The 22513-nt window shown below is 45.8% G+C and overlaps 1 protein-coding gene across 2 annotated transcripts; it reads left to right on the top strand.

Moving 5' to 3' along the window:
- Positions 1 to 77: 77 nt before the first annotated feature.
- PIAS4 (protein inhibitor of activated STAT 4) lies at positions 78 to 21784 on the top strand. Of its 2 annotated transcripts, none has more exons than XM_075175380.1 (11): positions 78 to 177; positions 3513 to 3948; positions 10004 to 10088; positions 11849 to 11890; positions 12288 to 12378; positions 12723 to 12851; positions 12939 to 13044; positions 16416 to 16489; positions 16732 to 16808; positions 20355 to 20485; positions 21407 to 21784. In XM_075175380.1, exons 1-11 carry the CDS (start codon positions 151 to 153, stop codon positions 21610 to 21612), a joined length of 1404 nt encoding a protein of 467 aa, XP_075031481.1. In that variant the 5' UTR covers positions 78 to 150; the 3' UTR covers positions 21613 to 21784. The 2 variants fall into 2 exon arrangements, with proteins under 2 accessions (XP_075031481.1, XP_075031480.1); XM_075175379.1 differs by having other exon boundaries at positions 16648 to 16808.
- Positions 21785 to 22513: the final 729 nt, after the last annotated feature.

Here is a 22513-nt window from a genome sequence, read left to right as displayed (position 1 = left end):
CCACTGCGCCTGCGCAGCGAGGCCGCGGCCCGCGGGGAGAAGAAGGCGCTCGCAGATTGGACGGCGCGCTTCTCTGGCGGCCCCTCCCCCGCCGCGAGCGTCACGTGAACTCGGCGGCGGCTCCCGGCGCGGTGGACGCTGGAGGCCAAGATGGCGGCGGAGCTGGTGGAGGCGAAAGTGAGTGAGCCGTGCCCCCGCCCCGCCGGCGGGGCCTGGGCCGGGCCGGGTCGGGCCGGGCAGGGCCGGGCGGCTCCCGGCGGGGGGACGGCGGGCGGGCGGCACGGCCTCGGCTCTGGCCCCGGCGGTGAGAGCCGGGGGGCGGCGCCCCGGGACCACCCCCCTCCTTTTTTACCTCAGGGGCTGCCCCGCCCCGGCCTCCGGGCCTGGCTGCAGCTCCTGCCGGACCCCTGGCCCGGCCCGGCTCGCAGCCCCGGGGAGCCGCCCGCCCCTGGGCCTGCCCCTGGGCCGCCGGGTCGGGTCCCGGCCTCCCCCGCAGTTAATTCCCAGTGATTAATTAGCGCAGGTGGCTTCCCCCCGCCGCCCGGCAGAGCTCCTTCCCCTGCTCCCCGGGCCCCTCGCCTCCTCCCCGCGGAGCCCCGGGCCAGTCGTGCCCGCTGCCCAGCCTCCCTCCGCGGCCTGCCCTGGGCTCCCTGTGGCCGGTCTGGGGGCGCGGCTGGTGGGGCGTGGAGCGGAGCTGTCCAGCCGGGCCCGGCGGGCGGAGGGCTCGGGAGCCATGGCAGCGGCCCCGGCCCGGCTTTGCCCGTCTCGCTGTGGCTGGGAGGATGGCGGTGGGACGAGCAGTGCCCGGGGCTGGAGCAGAGCCCCCGGCTCTCTGTGGTGGGGAGGCTTGGGGCAGGCTCCGAGGCTCCTCTGTGGCTGGGTGAGGTGAAGTGTCTTCCCGTCAAATGTGCCTGAAGTTGCATTGTGCTTCCAAGCTGTCTTGTGCACCCCGTTGGGCCTTCTGGGGGAAAGGGCCCCCGCTCTGCTGTGGGTTTCTCCTTTTCCCGATGGGTCCCCGTTCACTGGCCCCTCTCTGGGAGCCAGGACTTCTCCGTGTCCCGCTGTTGGTGCGGGGTGGCACAGAGGACCGGCCAGCAGCACTTGAGCAGGTTTTACCCAACAGCGTCACGGGGAAGCTGGTGCTGAGGGCGCTTACTGAGCAACGCCAACGGATGGAAAGTGTTTAGCGCCTGCAGGATCAGCTCGTCAGTGAGGATGTGGCTAGATGGTTGCAAAAATAAGATATGGAAGAGTCTTGTTTTAGGAGGCACTGCCCTTTCCCTGCTCTTGGGCCCCTCTCAGTGTTGTGAGCTGAGCCCAGGACTCCGGAGGAGGAGATGTGCTTCCAAGGCGTTGTGGTTGCCCCCATAGCGGGATTTTGATGGGCTCTGTGCCACTCACATGCAAGGCTTCTTCGGGGGGAGGAATAGACTTTAGCGTTAATGATCTCGGCAGTTAATATGATCTCTCCACTGCTTATACTATCGTGCAGGTCCAAGCCTCAGTGACAGGTTTTCTTTGTCTGAAGCTTGTTCTTCTGTTACTGCTCAAATCTGGTCATCCTTCTGGATCTTAAATCCTTCTGAATGTAAACTGCGGAAGACTGTCAGTTCAAACTCCGCTTTACGTACCGACAGTCCCAAGTGACCGGTGGTGTAGGAACAGTGTGGGCAGGAATACCTGTCTGCTGTGCTCCTGTGGCTTCCCTGGGACTGCACTGTTGAAGTATTTATACTTATACTGCCTTGATGTATTTATCTTTGCAAATATGCTATTTATCCTACAAGTGCCTCAGTGAGGACAGTACACTCTCCCTTCTGGAGAAAACTGAGACACAGAAACTAGATTTCTCCAAGGTTGCACAGGTGGTATCCAGTGAAGCAATGACATGATTCCAGATCTCTTGAATCCTGACTTTCTGGCAATTAAACATCCTTTCTCTCCTCTTTAAAGTTATCTGCCTTTTTTTCCTCTCATCAAAGGTATTTTGGGACACGTCATGACTGCCAAAAATTTTAACTACAACCAGTGACGTTTGTGTAACATCTTTTGGGCTTCCAGATTAAGTGACAGATTTCATGAAAAAAAGGAGAGAATAAAATGACATTTTCTCTATAGTCTAATTCCCACACATGCAAAAGCAGCTGTTAAATGTTCCTGGAGTTAGTAGTAGCTTTCTTAATTTAAAATAAATAAATAAATCCATAGCTGTTTTATTCGAGGAAATTACAAGACTACTATTAACTTCCACAGAAATCTGACTTTTGTGCCTATTATTATTATTTAATCCACAAACAAGAGTGGAGTATAGGTTGGGGAAAAGAGACCTGCTGGGTCTCTGCATCTGGTTTTTTAACTGTGGGACAGCTGGGGTTTCTTCTTGAATTCCTGTGTTTTCCACAAACCAGGAAGGATAATTGAATGAATACGTGTGGGTACCTATCAAGTATATTTTCAGGGCAGCCTGAATTTTCAAAAACACGTACTTGATAAGCTTGTTCTGCACATTTGTCATGCTGCTTTGTTATAAGAGAGAACTGAAACATCAATCTCGCCAGGCTGTAGCAGTAGTTTTAACAGAAATAATTTCTAGTTCTTAGTCTGATGGAAAGTTGCCGTATAGTACAGTATGGTCCTTGAATCTGCTGACAGTTACAGGCCTTCTGAGTTCCCAGAAGACGGAGATAGTTTTTTACTGCTTATCAAAGCACTGAAATCAATAATACCAGTGCAACAGTGAAGGCAGCTACTGGCTGTGATCATGGGGGAGTGCTTGGGACAGCACCCAAATAGAGTTTGGAGGCACTGTTCTCATGGGAACATATTGCTCTCTTTAATAGTCTTGTAATATCTTTCCATAGTCTAAAACACATGGGGTTTTTTTTAAAGATCCTGTATGTGTCGGAAGGATTCTGAAGGGTTTTTTTCCCATTCAGATAATATACAAGTGCACTGAAATACAGTACAAAAGGATTGGCGGCCCCAGTTCACTTAAATGTCATCTGCCTTCCAGTTTGCATTCATTTTCTTCCTTTGCCTTACGCTAATACCATTTTAGATTAAGTTTTTAATGTAGCTCTCTTACCCAAAGGTGCCTGAGAAGTTTGGATGCTTTGAGCCTCTGTGGTAAAGGAGTTAATGTGCTCTTTCATGTGCAGGGCCTGCTGTTTGAGATATTTTCCTTTGGGGTCACTCATGCTTCCAGTTGAACTGTCTTGAGGATGCTTAGCGTTTATCACAAATGTTTTTTGAGTGATTTGATGACTATTGTGGTGTTTCTCTGATTTTGGTGATATTTCAGTTGATGGTCTCCTCTGTATTTGCTTTGCTCAAACAAGTACCTAAGAAATGGGATGCTAATCAGGTGAATAACAGCTGATTTGAACAGGAGGTTTGGTGCCTGTCTTATAAGGGATTTTTTAGTATTTTGAATTCCAGTTATAGAGCATAGTGAGAACTGACACTTTGCATTTTTATAACTGTAAGAACATTTTTAATTTTTTATCCCCTAGAACATGGTGATGAGTTTCCGAGTCTCAGATCTTCAGATGTTGCTGGGTTTTGTTGGCAGGAGTAAAAGCGGACTTAAACATGAACTAGTCACCAGAGCATTGCAATTGGTCCAATTTGACTGCAGCCCTGAAGTTTTCAAGAAAATTAAGGAGCTCTATGAGACTCGCTACGCCAAGAAGAGCTCTGAAGTCGCGCAGCCTCAGCCGCAGCAGCACCGGTCTCCCGAGGCACTCTCCATACATTCATCGTATGACCGCGGGAGCACCGTTGCTCGGACTTCTATCTCCACTACTAATATTGACTATCCTGCGCTCTATGGGAAATACCTTAATGGACTGGGAAGGTTGCCACCCAAAGTTGCGAAGCCTGAAGTTCGGCTGGTGAAACTTCCCTTCTATACGACCCTGGATGAACTGTTGAAGCCAACAGAATTAGGTGAGTTTTCAATATGCTGGTGCATTCATGATGGACTCGGTCTGGGAAAGAAAAGTGAAACAGATTTAAGTGTCAAAAAGATGACTGTTTTCAAGGATCTGTAAAGTTGTGTGACAGAGGATAGACTGATTAATGTGGTGGTGGATGCCCTCCTTTCCCTCCTCTCTCCCCTCATACTTAGAGTTTAGAGAAGGATATTTATATCTGTTTTTTTTCCCTTGCCTTAGAACAGGAATGTGATCACTCTGAGATGTAATTTGAAGGCCCGGCTTGTTTGGCTGTAGCTTTTATATCTGTCATTGGAAATGCTGCATTGTTGCACGTTGCAGTCTTTTGCTGTGAATCATAGTCTGTCTTCCATCTCCATAATTTGGCAGTGTATTGATGAAAATCTTTCTGTGTTGGTGTTGCACCTGTGCTAAGCAAGTATGCTGGCATATTCTACACTAATGCTATTTTTCAGTGCTTATAATACCTGACCTAAAGCCTCCTATGGGTGAAAGAGGGTGGTACACACATCAAACAGTATTTCTGACTCTGGTTTTTTTTGTGCTTGTCATAGTTATTTGTGCGTGATGCTGTGTGTTTTGAGGGGCAACTAGGAAAACTGGAAGAAGTGCTTTTTCCTTCCCTGGGGCTAGGAGACTGATTTTTCATTATTTTAATTCTGAGAAACAGATAGTATTGTCACTGATATTAAATATAATGTTCTTGTAGCGAAGACAGTGTATGCAGAAGAGAAGTATCATTGTATTCTGCTGAGCCTCAGTGTCTCAAAGTCAATGTGGTAATATCAGGCTTCGCTACTAAATGAACCTAGAACTTGGGAAGCTGGTCTTTCTTTACTGAAAAAAATGTTTGATGTGCATGTGGATTGGAGGAAAAAAAAGATAGATGAAGATATGATTGTGCAGGTACAAAAAAAAAAAGGACTAATTCATTAGACTTTATGTAATTTTCATCTTCATTTGGAGGCATTAAATATATTAATGCTGTGACCATTTAAACAGTTGAGGGGTGATTGCCAGTGTAAAGCTAAAATATTTTAAATGCTGTTGGGGGAATGGATTAGTTCAGTCTTAAATGTGGGGTAGCATTTGTTAGTTGTTAGTCAGGAACGCAAATGTAGTCTTTTGAAGGAAAACAAATTTTCAAGAGGTGGAAATATCCAGAGAGAGGATAAGAGCCTGGATATACTTACTGTGATTAACAGATTTTGTTAAAAGTTGACATTAAATCTTCCACACCAGATCAGAACTGAGGTCTCATTAAATTTAGTATCTCACCTCTGTTAGCTGACACCTCCCTGGGGTCAGCTCGTTCCCTAAGGCATATTTGACTAATTTTCCCTTTTGATGAGAGCGTTTGCTGCATAACGGTGGGGGATTGGTGGTGAGTGGCTGGGTATGAACAGATGTTCAGTCTTCATTGTCCCAGTCAGCTGCTCAAAACCTAACGACATCTTCTAGACACTTGTTTAATTTTCCCAACCTGGTGACCTGCAACTATAATTCCTTCTGCCTACGCCGATGTGAATAAAGAAGCATTTGTTTCTCTGTAAAACTGGGGTTATTTCAACACTGCATAGATATCGGCTGCTCCCCATTGCTACCTGGAACAGCCGGGTGCTGGAATTACTTCGACATCAGAAGTTACGCTTGTATGGTGCTCTGCTTAGTGTGGAAGGATGATAAAACAAAGCACTCTGAGAAAAATGGAGTGTTTTTCCATATGGAAGCTGCACCCATTCATGCTTTGTTGCCCAGATTTCACATTCTGTGTTTGGACCAAGCATAAGCTCCTTGTCAACCTCAGAAACTCGTAACGTGGACGTACCTGAAAGAGATTTAAGATCTCGGATCCATTTAGAAACACCTAGCTGCTGTTGTAGCTCCCCATTTCCCGATGCTACAAAAGAGGTATTTTAAGCATAGAGCCATGGTGGGAGTAGGGGAAGGTTAATTTTTAAGTTCCAGACTTTGAAGCATTTTTCTTAATGAAAAGGCTCTCTTGCCTCTTTGAGATGATTGCCTTGAGATCAAAGGTGAGGTGGGCAATGCCTAATTTGGTCTGTAGGCAAGCAGATTCCTTGAAGGACTATCAAATTACTGTTAGGCTTGTAGACAAAGGTGGCTTCAGCTACAAGCAGGTAGATTAGGTCCATTGCGAACCAGTTAGTATCTCATATTTGATAACTGCACACACGGTTTCAGTCAATTTAAGTATTAAGTTTAGCATCTGAGTTATCTACATGAAAACAGCTCCTGCTGCAGCTTTCTGGTTTGGTCTAAGGATGTCAACATGAAAGAATTCTTCTAATTTACTGAAATCGCTGCAATTCTCTTGGGTAGATAAGGCTTAAAATTAAGATTGATCAGATACCCTTTTTAGAGGGAATGAATACTAATATCTTTCCTGCATTGTATTTTAAGTAGCTAACAAGCGGAGTATTTATGAGCTCTGTGGTATCTGAGCTCCTCACTGATAAGTGTACTTATCCTCTGGCATCTTTTTGGGTAAAGCAGTGTGAATGTAGTTTTTGACAGTAATAGTGTGCTGTAAGGAATTCTGAATGATTTTTTTTGTTCTGAATGTTAGCTGTGACAGCCTGTACTCGCTGCAGAGGCTTCTGGTCTTCTCCTGGAGACATGCCAAAGGAGATCTTGCGGTGCAGCTGTGGGAGCAGAAGGCCATGTAGGCTGGAAGGTCCTGCCACTGTCAATGTAAACAGGATTTGTTTGGTTTTGCCCTTTTGATAATACCTGCCTTGCAGCGGTGCCGTTGCTGTTCTCTCATGTGTAAGTAGTAAAACTGCTCCAGCCCCCTCCTTTGAAGCCAAACTTCAGTTGCTGTAAACGGGGCCACTGATTTTGTGGCAAAGGCAACTGCCTTCCATTGACTGCAGAGCAAACGCCGCTGTGTTGGGCTATCTCCAAGGAATCCCGGCAAAAGCATGTGCTCAGACTGTTGCTAGATCCACCTAAACAAACTGTGGTATGCATTAAAATGAGTGCTTCTCCCTCTTACGAAAATAAAAGATGTCATACAGTCAACTTGCCCTGTCTCCCCAGGCCCCTGTGTGAGCACAAATGACCTTCAGTCTGCTCAGAGTAGTTTCAATAGCCAAGAAGGAAAAAAAAAACCCACCTATATATTGTATTGTGCCCTGAGGTGGGCTGTTTTGAGGTGTAGGGATGTGAATGAGGACTCGCAACAAGCTCCTCAGCCCTGCAGAAACCTCCTGCCAGCAGCTCATCTCTGGCTGATCTACCTTTGGGATCTCCAGCCACAGTGATGACAATATAATCTCTTTCCTGTGGGTATATAATGCCTTTAGCGAGTTTGACCAATAAGTGTAATAGTGAGGAATGTTACCTTTAAAAAAAAAAAAAAAAACCAAACCAGAACAAAACTCCCCTTGGTGCAGGGAAACCCTAAAACCCTGAAATCAATATAGTCCTTATTTTGCATGGCACGGTCTAGCCTGCCAGATCGAGAGCTGCAGATGAGGTTGGCTTCTCAGAATGGGAATTCATTGCAATTACATTGGGCTAAAGTCTTGAATGTGGTTTGCCAAGTCCTTTTGGGTTTTGGAAGTTTTATGTCGTGACTCATTCTGAGGATTGCTGATCGAGCTCCGTCTTAAAAATTGATTTCCTGCTATTGCCAACTGTTAAAATAAACAGCAGCCATTTTACAAGTCAAGGAGCTGAGTTGTGTGCTGAGGTATCTGTCCTGGAGAAAGGATCAAACTCAGTTATCTTAAAATATTTAGCTTTAAAAAACTGAATTTTTTTCCTGGCTGCTCAGCAAAGAAATGAATAACTGATTAGGTACCCTAAAAGTGTACCTCCTGGAGTTTGAGCTTATTTTCCAGCATAAGATTTTGAAGGAGAATTGGGTCTGTCTCAGAGTGTTTTTTCTTCCAGTCTTTTGGGGAAAGTTCTCTTGCACTTTTCTCCAAAGCACCCAGTTCTGATTGCTGTTGACAACAAGGTATGCATGGACACATCCTGAGTCTCTTCAGCAGTCTACTGTCTTCTTGATTTTTTGTTTTCCCTTCAGCTCTTTTTTGTTCAGGTAACATTGGAATGCTTTGTGTGACTCTCCAGCAGCTTCCTGTGAGCGCAGTTGAGAAGTACCCCTCAATTCTTGCCTGGAGAAGGATCTTTCACAGTGAGAAATAAAGAAAATGGGGAGCACGTGCTGCTGCTGCTCATTTCTCTTACTTCATGCGCAAAGAGGAGAGTTGTTAACTAAGTAGCTGTAGAGAAACGTAGGCACCTGACTATTTTTTGTTTTCCTGTAACGGTGGTTGCACAGTTGAACTGTGCAGCCCATCGATAGCTGGTGCTTTGCAGCCAGGACTGCTGTGCAAACTCGCCATCGTATCCCCTACGTGGTGGCGGTGGTCTTTCAGCTAAGCCCCGGAGCGGTACACGCTTCTGGTGTTGTCAGAACTACTTGGTGTGTCGCAGAAATGAGCAAATTGCCTGTTTTGAAATTCAGTAGTGTGCTGGTTTTAATGCTATAGAATATTTTGCTGGAGAGGTGATAGTAAATCTGTTGGATACTTCACAGGGTTTGGCTTCCATCGCTGATGGCATCCCCTAAGGGTGCCGGTCAGTGCTGCGGGCAGCCGGCTCTCAGCAGCCCGGCTCTCTTTTTGTAAAAGAAGGGTGAGCTGATATAAATGTAAAATAAAACAAGAAAAACTTCTCTTTTTCCTAATCAGCTTTGCTTTGTCTTCGTGTCGGTCAACAGTTAGGAGGATAGTGTGTCTATAGACAGTTATTTAAGCAATAATATTAAAATGATTTTTTGTTGTTGTTGTTCTTATCATTCATCACTTTCTAAAAATAACAGTCCTTATGAAATGCTTTACTTTTCGATGGTTGTTTTGGTCAAGAGACATTTGGATGGAAACTGGAATTAAATTGAAAGTCCATAAAGATATCTTAATTTTTTTTTTATTATTATTTCTGAAAGCCCTTTTTGCATTTTTAAAGCTGAATTACCAAAGGGAAGTATCCGTAGTCAGTGAATCAGATTGTCACCGTGTCTTCCAAGATCTTAGAGCTGCTGAGGCTTTATCCTTCCTTCATCTCATCTTGTTCACAGACAGTAAAGCACGCTTTTCTACTTCTCAAATTCTGGCTTTGAATAAGCTAGCAATTGAAGTGATGCAAAGGAAAAAATCCAATTCTTGCTAAAAAGAAAAAAAAAAGATGTTTTATCACTTCCTGTTCTTTGTTTTTATTCTGTGACTTTCACCAGCTCAGGGCCTTGGCTTCTGTTGGAAATGTGTAGTGATAATAAAATTTAGCGTGTTTGAGTTTAATAAAAGGTACTAAGCGGAAGTTGTAACATAAGTTTTCCACATCTCAAGCTTCATTTTAACCATGTTAAATGCATTTGGTCTTAAAACTGTGAATGGATAAAAGGCCAATTAATGCTGAGTTCTCAGTTAAGTGTTTCTGGAAGTGGAGTGCTGTAACACCCTACCTATAAATGCACCCTCAAGGTCATGTGTTTGTAAGTCATGTTTTATCTCTTACAGCTGTTTTTTATGGTGCTTTTTTTATTATCTAAGCTGATCTCGTTGTTGTTGTTGTTGTTGTTTCCTTTCTCTTCCAGAATCAGTCTGATCAGTCTGGTGGTTCCATGCTTTCATGTCATGCATAGGTCTCTTCTTAGGCTTCTTTAAGTTCTAGTCTCCACACTGTGACGCCACTTATGGTTTGTTCTTATATAAACGCGTGATTGTTGGCTCATTGATTATTTGAGGGGAGGAAAAATAAAAAGGTAAAAGCAGGTCCAAATCCACTGTGTACTATTAGTGTGATAATTAGCAAAACAGGCAAGCAATGAATGAGCAAAGCTGTAATCAACGGTAGATTTACCAAAATGCGTGATGATTGGAGTTCTTGCGCAGCTGTATGGGAGAAAACAAGACTTAGAAATAAGCTCAGAACATAAAAAATCACCTTGTGCTTAGTAACGTAAGAAGAGCTAGATATTATCAGTTTGATGTACAGTCTTTTTTCCTCTTCAGTTCCACAGAATAACGAGAAGCTTCAGGAAAGTCCGTGCATTTTTGCATTAACACCAAGACAAGTGGAGTTGATCAGAAATTCCAGGTACTTCTCATTGGGTATTAACAATTCAAGAAAATGTAGCTGTATAATTCCTCTGTGTTCCCTCTCTGTGGAAGCTTTTGTTTTCTGCAAGGAAACACAGTTTGTTTGAGGACATTAGCAGAGAGGCTACTTCTCATGTAAAGCAGATAGGTTTGGGGGAGGTGGGAGGTACAGTTTTACCCTAAGTCTCTAAGTTTCACTTCTGCTTCTCTAATCTTGCTTTTGAATAGTACATTTGGGCAGGAAAAGCAGTATGAAATTGTTGATGACCTAAATTCTCTGTTGAGCTTGTGTTGTGAATATTTGCAGATTTTTCTTTGCATCAAAAGTTCAAAAGCTATACATGTAACACTGTTTGCATCTGAAAGAAAGCTTCCTTGTTGTAAAGGATACTATAGTAACTGCCTAAGAAAACATCTTGCACCGATTAGGATTTACCCTGACCTCTGTCATGATGCAACTTTTGATTCAAACAATGGAATGCCTAAGAGATGTCGGGGCAGGCAGTAAGGCTTCCTCTTCTGCTGACCTGCTCCCTTGGTCCTTGCTGCTGTGAAAGGACAATGATGCAGAAGAGGTCCTCCAAAACTAAGTGTAAAGCCTTTAAATATTTCTCTTTACGGTAAAATCATACTGTTATCATAGAGTCAGAGAAAGATGACGTTTCTTGAATATCCAGTGCTTGATTACTGTTGTGATCTCAGTAGGTCAACAGAAGCAGTGCAGGGGAAGCCGTTTGAAGACTTAACAGAAAGGAAATGATATACCACAGAAGTCTTTAAGGGTGATAAAAGACTACACGTGTTGTAGCTGATTCTTGACTTTCTTTTTTCCACATATTCAGATTTTGTGAGAACTTTCACTTCAGTAACACAACTTAAATATTTCATAGCAGGGGTTTCAGCGAGAGTCTTTCCTTGTCTAGAATGATCACTCAGCGCAGGTCCATCTTCTTCCACTGCTTGTGGGTGCTACCAGATGTGTTTCCCCCAGATCTAAAACTGCCCCATCAGCTCCTGTCTGTCAGCTGAACTGAGGTTCCATCCCTTCCACCCCCAGAATCAAAACATTTATACTAAAACACTGAATTGGAATGTGAAACACTTTCAGAGGCAAATCAAGACTAATTTTGGGATCTTATCTAATGCCTCGTATCCTGTGCAGAAATTAAGAGTGTTTTACACCTGTGTATAAAGACTCCTAATAAAATACCCTTGTTCTGGGATATGTTGCTTTCGTGATACCAGTTGAAATCCTGTAATGAATAGCACTACTGAAGTTAGCAATATTAACAGTTGTTCGGCTGGTGCCGTAATACTTGGTTCCTTGGTTTGCATGAACAGCTTGAGCTGAATAATTGAACAAAGGGAGTCTTCAAAGAACACTGTCAGGTAGACCTGACCTTAAAACGTAGTTTTTGTAAATGCTTACGAATCAGCAAAAGGATGCCAGGCAAATTGATATCTTTCACCCAACACCCTTACAGTTTTGAAAACCCAGAGAAAGGCTGTGGGATGGTGCATTAGGAAAAAAAAATAGTTACAGGATCACTGACATTTGCAGAGGGAATTGTACAATTTAAATAAAATTTTGTAAAGTAATTCTTTAAAGGTCTATAAAAAAAAAAGAACTAAAAATCTTGAGTCTGGCAAAAGTGACAGCTGATTTTGGTTGTTTTGGGGTTTTTTTGTGTGGCTTTTTTGTTTGTTTTTTTTTTACATAATTAATCTGAAGTTTCTGTTTGTTCTTTAATTTACTAGGGAGTTGCAACCCGGTGTGAAATCGGTTCAGGTTGTGCTAAGGTATGTTTGAGCATGGGGTTGATTTAACATCAGGTGCAGAACAGGGGAGGAGGGAACGCACTATCAAAAGATACTAACTTTCAGTGTGGTTTTTGTAGGTAACTTACAGTAAATTGTTTGTTCACGTGCCTAACGCAAGCATCTTAAACTGTACTTTCTAACCTCTTCCTACATGCACTGCTTGAGTTAGCGCTGCGGTAGAAAACAGCAGTGTGTCAGATTTTGGTGCCCAGGTATCAAGTCTGCGTCCGATCTGGGAGAGCCGAGTAGAATTGGCTTTGCTTTGGCCAGATGAGGGAGCATGGGTTGGTGTGGTGATGGTTGGCTGTTGATGTGTAGAGCACTTTGGACATGCAAACAGCATGGGAATATTGAGAGACATGTCATTTCTTTACAGAATCTGTTACACAGACACTAGTTCTCCTCAGGAGGATCAGTACCCTCCGAACATTGCAGTGAAAGTGAATCATAGTTACTGCTCAGTGCCGGTAAGTCAGCTCAGCCAGGAGCTGTGACATTGCAACTTTGGAAGGACTTGTGTAATTTAGAAGGAAATTGGTTTCCTGATGAATGCAGACAAGAAGCCAGAGTATAAAAGTGCACTGCTTAGTTTAAAGCTAATTTTCTAATGGATTAGCTATGTTGTTAATAAACTGTGCGTGCAAAAAGACTCGATCCTTTTTGCTTTGCGCTTGGTCTGACTGTTCAGCTCCTTTCTACCCCCCTCCTTGAAAACTGTGTGCGAGTAGAAGTTAGTGAAGCTGATGAATGGATGTACCCACATAGAAGCATCTTGAGTAAAAAAAAAACGTATTTAATCTTTCTGCCTTAGGGCTACTATCCATCAAACAAACCCGGAGTGGAACCCAAAAGGCCCTGTCGTCCCATCAACCTCACCCATCTCATGTACTTGTCTGCAGCGACCAATCGCATCACCGTTACCTGGGGGAATTACGGGAAGGTACGTGCCAAAGGAAATCGCGCAGGACTGCACGAACGAGTGCAAAAGAGCAGTCTCGCTCATTCTTTCCCTTCCTTCTCTCATTAGAGCTATTCCGTGGGGCTGTACTTAGTGCGGCAGATGACCTCAGCAGAGCTGCTGCAGAGGTTGAAAACCATTGGGATCAAACATCCAGAACTCTGCAAAGCACTTGGTGAGTATGTCTGCTTATGAGGTGGCTCGGGGATGTCCGCTGTATGCCTGTCATTCTGCAGCATTCCTAATAGCCAGGCTGCTAGAAATATGCTTGGGAACAGCTGCCAAGTTTTATACAATTTCTTTCCTCCAGTTATATAAAAACCCTTTTTATTTGAACAGACTTGCTAAGCTGTATGTCAGTCGTGTGAAATTGCCCCGAATCTGTGTGCAAGTGCAGCACTTCTGCAGCGCGTGTTTCTCGTGGCTCTGCAGCAGCTCTGAATCACTTTAGTTGGATTTAGAATTTGTCCCCAGGTCGTATCGTGGTGAGTGCCGCTGAGGGCCAGTGTCGTTCTGACGCGAATGGCTTCATGCCTTCACCTGAGTAATTATGAGCTGATGAACATTACCACAGCACCTCGGCCTTGACCCGCACTATTTCCAAAGGAGATTTCTGGAGCAAGGGATCCTGGTGAAAATGTCCTGCTGCCCCAACCCCCCGTGAATCCTAGGGGCTGGCAGTGGGATTTCACCACCAGCACTTTCATATGCGTTGAGAGCTTCAGAGAAGAGATGATCCCGAGAGATGCTTATCCTAGACCACTCAGGTAAATCATCATGGTATGAGGCAAATGCAAAACGTTATTGAAAATGAGGGGAAATTACCTTTCCAAGATAGAGTCTGACTTGCAGCTCATGAGTCTGGAAGATTTCCAGTTATTTAATGTTACTGGAGAGAGCACTCTTACTCTGTAGTTCTGCATGGGAGAACTAACACCATGGATCGTGATGGTCTTTAAAATATACTATCCAGATCACAGACAACTCTTACCAAGTATAAGAAACATAATCTTGAAGATAGATTGTAGTTCATCGGGGAGATGATGATTTCGGGCATTCCAGTCTTCAGGTGCTTAATGTTGTGGGACACACTGCTGCTTCAGCCAAACTTCTGATCTTCATGTTAAGTGCAGCATTTCTGCAGCAGATGCTGAACACTTCTATATCTGTGTGCCGCACCAAATAGTGTCCATGGCAGTCTTGATCGTATTAGACCACTGTGACAGCCAGCACTTACCTATTGATATAAGAAATGAAAATTTCCATTTGTTAAATACCCACCGTTCTCAGAAGCCCCGACGCCCTGGCTCTGCTCCCTTTTCTGCTGTTCACCAGAACCTTAAATGAATTGAGCAGAGGCTGGCTTTTGAGTTGTCCTAAACTGCAGAGGATCCTCTTCTTCTTCTCCGACACTTCTTGAAACCAGGCTCAGCAGTATGTGCTGTTCCCTTTAAAGTGAGCACTTGCAGGATGGCCTGTCCGTCCGAGAGTGGCAGGCAGAGGTTCTGAAAGCGGCTTTCTTGCCTTTTCCACTCGGTAACAAGTGTGTGCCTCCAGTTCTACTGAGTTAGATAACTAACAGCTTTGGCTGGAGTTGCATTTGGTGACCTTAAATTTAACCAAATAGGAACGTTGTCTTGTTTCAGTTCCTTTGGCCTGTTACTGCTTGGAAGTTGTTTGGACATCTAAAACTGGCAAGCACAAGTAGCTTGTAAACTTTGCTTTTACAGCTCTGGTCTGTTCTGCAAATGATTCCATTTCATGTTCATTGCAATATCCCTCAGTACTCACTAAAGCTACCCTTTGACTTCGGTTCCATCTCGGGGCTGACTCATCTTCCTTTGCATATGCTTCTGTTGACTTTAGTATAGGAACATTGTCTGAAAACAGATGCTTGCATACATGGCTGTGGATCCAAAAGCAGTCTTAAAACAGCTTGATTCTAATCAGGACATCCTAGAAAATGCCCGTTTCTCCTTCCCATGAATCATAGTAATTGATGCACAGAGAATGCTCTTATAAAGAACTTTACGAAAAATTAAGCTTGGATGAAAAGTCTCCTAATGTGAAGAAAACAACAGCAAATCTTGTAATCTTGTGGGAATTTCACATCTGAGAAGTCACTCTCTAATTAGAGCTGTCTGTTGCAAAACGGCATGTAGCCTCATTGTCTGGAGACATCTTGTTATGATCTGAAAAGGTCAAAATAAATGGTTGACTTGCTCCAAAGAAAAATGGTGATGGAAGTGTCAAAGGCCTTTTCGGACAGCAGTGTTAGCAGCAGCTACTCTTTAGGAGTTGTGTAGTAGTTTAAAGCTAATTTTCTATGTGGATTCTGCACCTTGATGAGGGACCTGCACGTGTGGGACCTGCACGTCTGCTGCTCTTTTTGATTTGCCTGTAGCTCCTCTGAGTTTTCCTTTCAGGATGCAGCAGCGGGGGCAGGATTCTCTACCTCCTTTCCTAACGTCTGATTCTTCCCAAATATATGCTGGATCGCTGCTTGTGACTGTTTTTGCATGGCTGCCTTGCTCTTTGAGCTGTCTGCCCTGGTACCTCTGGGTCTGTTTGCGGTTCCTGTGAAACAGTCTGCTGGAATAAATGAGCTGGCCAGCACATAAGCTGAAGAGTTACAGCCCAGTAGTGCTAAGAGGAGGCTTGTTTATTTGATGGGGAAATGATGGGATGTGGTTTCCTGTCAGTTTGACTGTATCCCATGTTTGCTCACTTCTGGGGGAACTTTCTCTGAATTTGAAGGGGCAGGGGGAGGCAGTTAACCCTGTCCTATTGCCACTGATCTCGGAAGGGAATAAAATCCATTGTGCTTATGCTAATGACCAGATAAGCCTAAACTGACTTCGTTCCAGAAGTCTTGCCATGTGCTAGAGCTCTATCCGTCCGCTCTTTCCCTCCCTGTGGGGAGTCCAGGTATGTGGGTGTCTTAGTCCCCACGGAAGGGGGACAAAGTTAACTCCCAGTTGGCTGCCTTGGTATAATACTAACATGAAAAAGCTGGTCAGCAGTGTGATTTCCTCTGAGTACCCCAGCTGCCCAGCCTGTAGTTTGTAAATAAGAGGTGGAAGGGTCGCTAAGAGAGCATTAACAGCGTAGCTAGCAGTTAGTATGCAGCCAGTTGCCCCGATCCCGACCCCTTCATTTGGTCTGCCTGGATGAGAGGCAGCATGTCCTCTTCGGCTGGGAGAGCTGGGTCGTTGGGAAGGGGGATCTGTAAGAAAATGTGAGCTTCCTCGGCCAATAAATACTCTAGCTGGCCTGTAGACCATGAACTGCCTCATCACGCACAAGGTTTTTGCCTAGCCAAGCAGCGTCTCTACTGAGCTCTGCAGGTTGCGCAAGCCTGGTCCAATACAACAGCTTTCTGTCTCCCATGTCCTGTGTCCCTGACTGGCAGAGGTTGTCATCTGTGGGGAAAATGACTCCTACGCAGCCAAGGGCTGTCAGTGAGCCTGTTGACCTGTGCTACACCTTGTTTCCAAGGCTTAAGTTTGCATCTGTTAAATTTTGTGCCCTCTACTCTTACTGCAGTAAAAGAGAAGCTACGCTTGGATCCAGACAGTGAAATTGCCACTACAGGTGTTCGTGTCTCTCTTATTTGTCCGGTAAGTCTTTGCAATATATTTTAGTCTGTTTTTGTCAAGAAACCCTATTCTGCTGCCAGACCAGCTTTGCAAGCTAATGAACCTTTTTGCTTAGGAGAACTGTCTGGGGACAGCTTGGGTGGGTTTTATTGCTCATCTCCTGCTCTTTGGTTCAACAGCTAGTGAAGATGCGGCTGTCTGTCCCGTGCCGGGCCGAGACCTGTGCACATCTGCAGTGCTTTGATGCAGTCTTCTACCTACAGATGAATGAGAAAAAGCCCACATGGATGTGCCCCGTGTGTGACAAACCAGCACCCTATGACCAGCTAATAATTGATGGGTGAGTACGTACACTTCTCTGTCCTCAACCCCTTTCTTTTCCCCGCTGGGTGCGGCATCAGTGCGGTCTGTGCATCTGATTGAAGTTCACCTCGAAACAAAGTTGGAAGCTTATTCTGCTGGTGCATAATATTCTGACTTAATTGTCTTGGTGTGTTAGAGCAAGGCTTGACTGTTTGTCTGCCGTTCTTAATTTTTGGATTAGGCTAAAGCGTTTTGAGAATCAAGCATTTACTGCCTCACTCTTTTCATCAGGCTGATGAACCCGCACAACTAGCCACCTTGGTTGACCGGTATCATGCTGCATGGAATAAACCACTTTATAAGCATCTGATAAGGTGATTTTTTGATAGGAAACATCTTCCTGTTTTCTTGTCAGTGTGAGTTGCTCATCAGCTCACAAGCAATTCTTGGTATGCTGTACATGTGATTGGGGGATCTTCTCTGCCAGCCATTAAACCGAATGTCGCGCAACATATAGCCCCCAAGACAGAGGTACAAATGCAGTATTTGGAAAGATTTTTGTACAGTCTGTGTGACTGTTCCAGTCAATCTGGCCAATTTCTGTGGCCATTGTGAATATCTAAGTGTCAGGAACGGGAAGGATGCCTCACTAGGGACTATTTCTGTGTTTTGCACGCCTATAGGGGAAAAAAGCAGCAGGTTCAGATGCACTGGAGGGACAGAATTAAAATGCTTTGGATAAATTGTCCAGGCTGGAGGTTTTGCAGATCTACCCGGGCTCCCTGGGCCTCTTGCCCTGGTTCCTCTGGGGACACCCGGTGGTGGTTGATCCCTGCTAGCAGGCTGAGCCTGTGCAGCAGGACCTCGGGGTGCTCAGTGGGCCCCGGGGGCTCCCTGCTGGGGGTCACCAGCCCCCTTGGTGTGGGAGGGGACACCGGTGCACTTGTCAGGCAAATGGGGTATGCTGGGAGGGAACCGGCTTTTGGTACGGCACTTCTAGAGTGGGTTTGTGACGGGCAGGCCATGAAGTTTTGCCCCAGCCTTGCATTTGGGTCTGGCTGCCGTCCTGGGGCTGCTGCCTGCCCCATAGTGGGCCAGAAGGACAGGGCCACGCCAGCATCCCCATTCTCAGTGTTCCCAGCGAGGCAGCCCCTGTCTCTTCTGCACCAGGGATGTTCTCTTTCTACTGTCTCATTTTGAATGTGGCATAGTTGCAGTAGTGCTGTACAAGCACAGGAGGGAATTAAAGCAAAGTAAATTCCAAACAGCATTTGCAAAAGGGTGAGGCAAGAAATGCATGCCCCAAGCCCTGCCAAGAGTTCTCCGGCCGTGAATTGGGGAAAGGTTGCTTTAGACTTGGCACTCAACTTGTCTTCTGGCTTTCAGTCCATATGGGAATGGCGTTTCCTATATCTCTGGACTAGAGTTAGTTTGCTCTGTCTTTTTACCAAAGAGAAGAGCAGAGGGCTCACCGTAAGCTAGGGTTGCTGGAGTGCTACAGTTCAGCAGTACAAGAACACTTTGGAGGTGATGCTCGTATGTCTGAGTGAGGTTTGATGCTGGAAAGCTTAAAGATGCAGCTGTGTGCCAAGAGGATTACTCTAAAAAACAGGAGCTCTCCCTCTCCTCGTTGCAGACCTGGCAGACGGAGTCCTATATGCAAACTGCAGAACGAGCTAGGCTGGCAGCAGGGGCCACCTGAGGCAAGCCAGAAAGCTGGCGACGATGCTTGTCAGCTCCAGAAATATGGGTTCCAGAGGCTATCTCTAGAGGAGAGCACAATAAATTGCCTGGCTTTTTTCCAGGAGTAAAGGAAGGAACAAGGAGAGAATTAATGCAAACAGTAATCTCCACCCACCCCCTAGATGAAGCTTTGTTGCCTCAAAATGCAGGGAGCCTGTTTTATGGGCTGGGACCACTGACATCCGTAGCCGTGCTAGCCAAGCCGAGAGCAACCCTGACGACTGGTGGAGCAAGATGCATGGTTCTTGGCTTCTGGAAAATGATCTCCACCCTCATGGCTTTTATAATTGGCCTCTAACACAGATTCCCTCAAAAGTAGGGAGAGTTTAGAGAGAAATTGTTCAGGTGCATCCAGCTCCCTTGGCACACAAGGCAGTGAAATGAGCAGATGAGTCTCCGCCTGGGTGGTACGTTCCCAGGGCCAGGCTGATAATATTCTGAGCATTGCTGTGTTTGTAGGTACTGATTTGATCCAGGAGTTGTGGCTTTTTAGGCAGTCTGAAACAGCCTAGGCATAGATAACCTGTTTGCTTTGTCCTTTGGCCAACATCGACAGGAAAATCCAGTTCCTTTGAGATCTCTAACAAGGCTGCTGAGACTGAAGGGGAAGGTACGAGGGGTTGGATTGTGGAACCTCCACAGGTCAGCAATGCACGTATCCCTCCTGGACAAGGAGGAGGTCGTCACTGGTGAAGGCTCAGCAGATTTCTTTGTCCCTGCTCTGCAATGCTCAAGACTGGGTTTCAGTGCCAGTTCTGTTGGATGAAGGTAGTCTTCAGACCTCCCTGGAAGTAAGCTAGAGGGAACCTGGCAGTCACAGCTGGATGTTGTTAGTCAAAAAAGGGGCGTAGGCTCCTGAGGAGGTAGTTGGTTGGTCGAGCCCAAGATCCTCTGGGCCTTGTCAGCTTTTTTGGAATTGCAGCCTTAGTGGTTGCTCTGCTGGATGACGGGACTGTCTGTGGAAACGCATTTCCTACTCGAGCTGGGAGAGAGCAGAAACTTTCTCCCACCAGTGTGCCACAAGTAGTTTTCTTGAGCTTGTAAGATTTTGCTGTTAGCTCTCCCTCATACTGAAGGGAAATGCTCAAGTCCAGGAGCGAGTAAGGCCTTGCAGAACAGTGGTTCCCATAGTGTGTCCAAATAAACATCCCAGGCAAATGGTGGGACATATCAGAAAAAAGCAAGTACCCAGTTTCTGAGGCACAGTGAGCCAGAGTAAGGGCCTCATTCTGGTTAGTGTCTCTGCAACGAGAGATGGCTGACATTAAGGTATCTACGCTGGGTGTATTTTCAGTGGTGAACATGCTTTTCTTCTGTCACAGGAGGCTGCATATGTTGTTTTGGTGGCTGCTGTGGAGGCTTTGGGAAATAAAAAGTAGGAAGGAAGTGAAGTGCTGCTTGTTGGATTGCTTATTTCCTAATGTTGTAGGATATTTTGTCTTTTGCGAATGCCTTGGTGGGAATGTACCTGCACCAGCCCTGCCATAGCTCTAGATGGGGCATCTGATGTCTGTCTGGAAGCAGTACCACAGACTTGGGAAACTGGGTGAGGAGGCAAGACTGTCTTCTAATTGCACATAATTAAAATGTTAGTTCATAGTTTAGGTACGTTGTCGGAAAGGACTGGGATGGTTTGCACTGTCAGAACCTGTACTTGTTTTATGGGAAATAAAACAAGCCCTTGACTGCAAGGGCTATCTGTTCGGCAGCCTTCTGCTAACACCAAATTTCTTTTAAATTTAGTGCTGTTTAAGATGAAGATCCAGGTTGATGGCCCATCACTAAATGCATTCTGCTGATTCCCTCGAGCTTAATAGATGGCATCTTTTCTCCTGACCAGGCTCCTGTCAAAGATCCTGACAGAATGTGAAGATGCGGATGAAATAGAGTACCTGGTGGATGGCTCCTGGTGTCCCATCAGAGCTGAGAAAGAGCGGAGCTGCAGCCCTCAGTGTCCAATATTAGTTCTAGGTGAGTATCTCTGGGGCTAAAGACTTTAAATTACTGTAGGGTATGTGCACAAATTGCAAAACTAGAGTTCCCCAGCTGGCTTGGGAAAAGCTGTGTGATACCTTAACACGAGTTTGGCTCTCGGAGAGCTTCCTCTGGATAGCCCCTTTGTTTTCAGCCTCTCCAGAAACAAACAGCATCGCCAGGGTGCATCGCATCCCTGCGGAGGAGGGCCCAGCCCAAGCGGGGTTATTCAGCAGAGCTGGGTTGTTGCCAGCATGGCATTGAACAAGCTTGTCAGTATATGCACCTCTGCGACCCCTGAAATGTCACGGCAAGGCCAGCACTGTACTTTTGTGGGAAAAGAGGATTTTGACTAGAAGGGCTGTCTGTTGGGCAGCCTGCACGAGGCCGGGTCCTCTAGCAGCGGTGATGTCTACTGGCGGGGTTGGCAGCGTTGCTGTGTAACTTCTTGCTTCGGCTGAGCCAGTTCCCCGTTCCCAGGCAGACGCCTGCCAGGCGGGTGGTGCAGGTGCCGTTGGGCACTGTGGCAAGTTCTGACCCCAGAGAGAGCGTCAGGTTTGTGGCATCGGCTCTTTTTGCAGGCGGCTGCTTGAATGGAGTTTGTTTCATGCACCCTTTTAGACTTGACATTACAAAGCATTTCTTTACCGAGAGGGTGGTCAAACACTGGAACAGGCTTCCTGGAGCCTGTCAGTGTTTAAGAGGCATTTGGACAATGCCCTTAACAATGTGCTTTAACTCGTGGTCAGCCCCGAAGTGGTCAGGCGGTTGGAGCAGATGATGGTTGTAGGTCCCTTCCAGCTGAACGATTCTATTCCAAGTACCACACAGCCATGAGAGACCAAGAGTATTGGAGCATCCACTCAACTGGGCATGAAGCGTCTGAAGTAATCCTTTCTCTTCCCCCACCTCTTTCAGGTTCTTCAGATGTGAACGGGCTGTTGCCCACTCCTAACGGTAACGGTGAGAACGGCAAGGCCACTGCTGACGTTGTGGATTTAACACTGGACAGCTCATCATCGGAGGAAGAGGAGGAGGAAGATGAGGAAGAAGATGACGATGATGAGGGACCCCAACCAAAACGACGCTGCTCTTATGAGAAAGGTTTAGTTTCTGCCTGCTGACTGCGGAAGCAGCTCTGAATCTCCGAATGGACAGACTTGAATACTCTGGTGCTTATTAAACTGGAGGAGGGGGAGAATGTCCTCTCCCACCTCATCTCCCTTCCTCCCTGATCTCCTTTGACTTTCCTATTCCAAATTAATCATTAAAACAAGAGAAAAAGAAAAAAAAAAACCACAAAACAAAACACAAATGAAAAACAAACCATTGAGCTGCTTCTTGGTTGGAAAACTACCCCACTCAAAGCCTGACCCTGAACTGGAGTCTGAAGTAAGGAAAGTGTCTTAAGCCAGGCAGTCAGAATCCGCAGCTCGCTGGTCTCTGCTGCCCTTCACCAGGACGGTTTGAATCGGTGGAGTTCACCTGCAGATCTACAGGACATCTAACTCCCGTCCATCTCCAAAGCTGTGTGCATTTTTATTGTCTTGTTAAATAACCATTCCTTAATTAATCTAAAGTTTTTGCTGGACGTGTGAGTCCGGGGCGGGGAGGGGTGGGAGCGGGGAGAGGGAGAGGAGAGGGGCGAGTGGGTGAGGGCGGTTTGTATAACCCAGCAAGCATAGAGGGGATTTTTAGGGGTGGGGACGGGGGGCACGGGGTGAAAGGGAAGAGATGTACGATTGGAATCGCACTGTTCTAGATAGGAGCTCCAGCAGCTCTGCACCTCATGTAAAGAGACACGTTTTGAATCTTTTAACCTAATCCGAAGGTAATGTAGAAATTGTGCGTAGTGAATCGTTTTAGTTGAGCAGAAGCCATGGGGAGGGTGGGGAGGGCTCGAACCACAAATCTGTTGTATTTTTGAAGTGCAATAACTTGGTGTTTTTGAAGACTTAAAAGGGCTGCGCATTCCCTTTTCTTTGAGAAGGCTTTGTTTCTGGAGGCGGTGGCAGTGACCTGCAG

The sequence above is a fragment of the Calonectris borealis genome, chromosome 28 (assembly GCF_964195595.1).
Source record: "Calonectris borealis chromosome 28, bCalBor7.hap1.2, whole genome shotgun sequence".
Lineage (NCBI taxonomy): Eukaryota > Metazoa > Chordata > Aves > Procellariiformes > Procellariidae > Calonectris > Calonectris borealis.
This window is presented reverse-complemented; position numbering and strand designations above follow the sequence as displayed.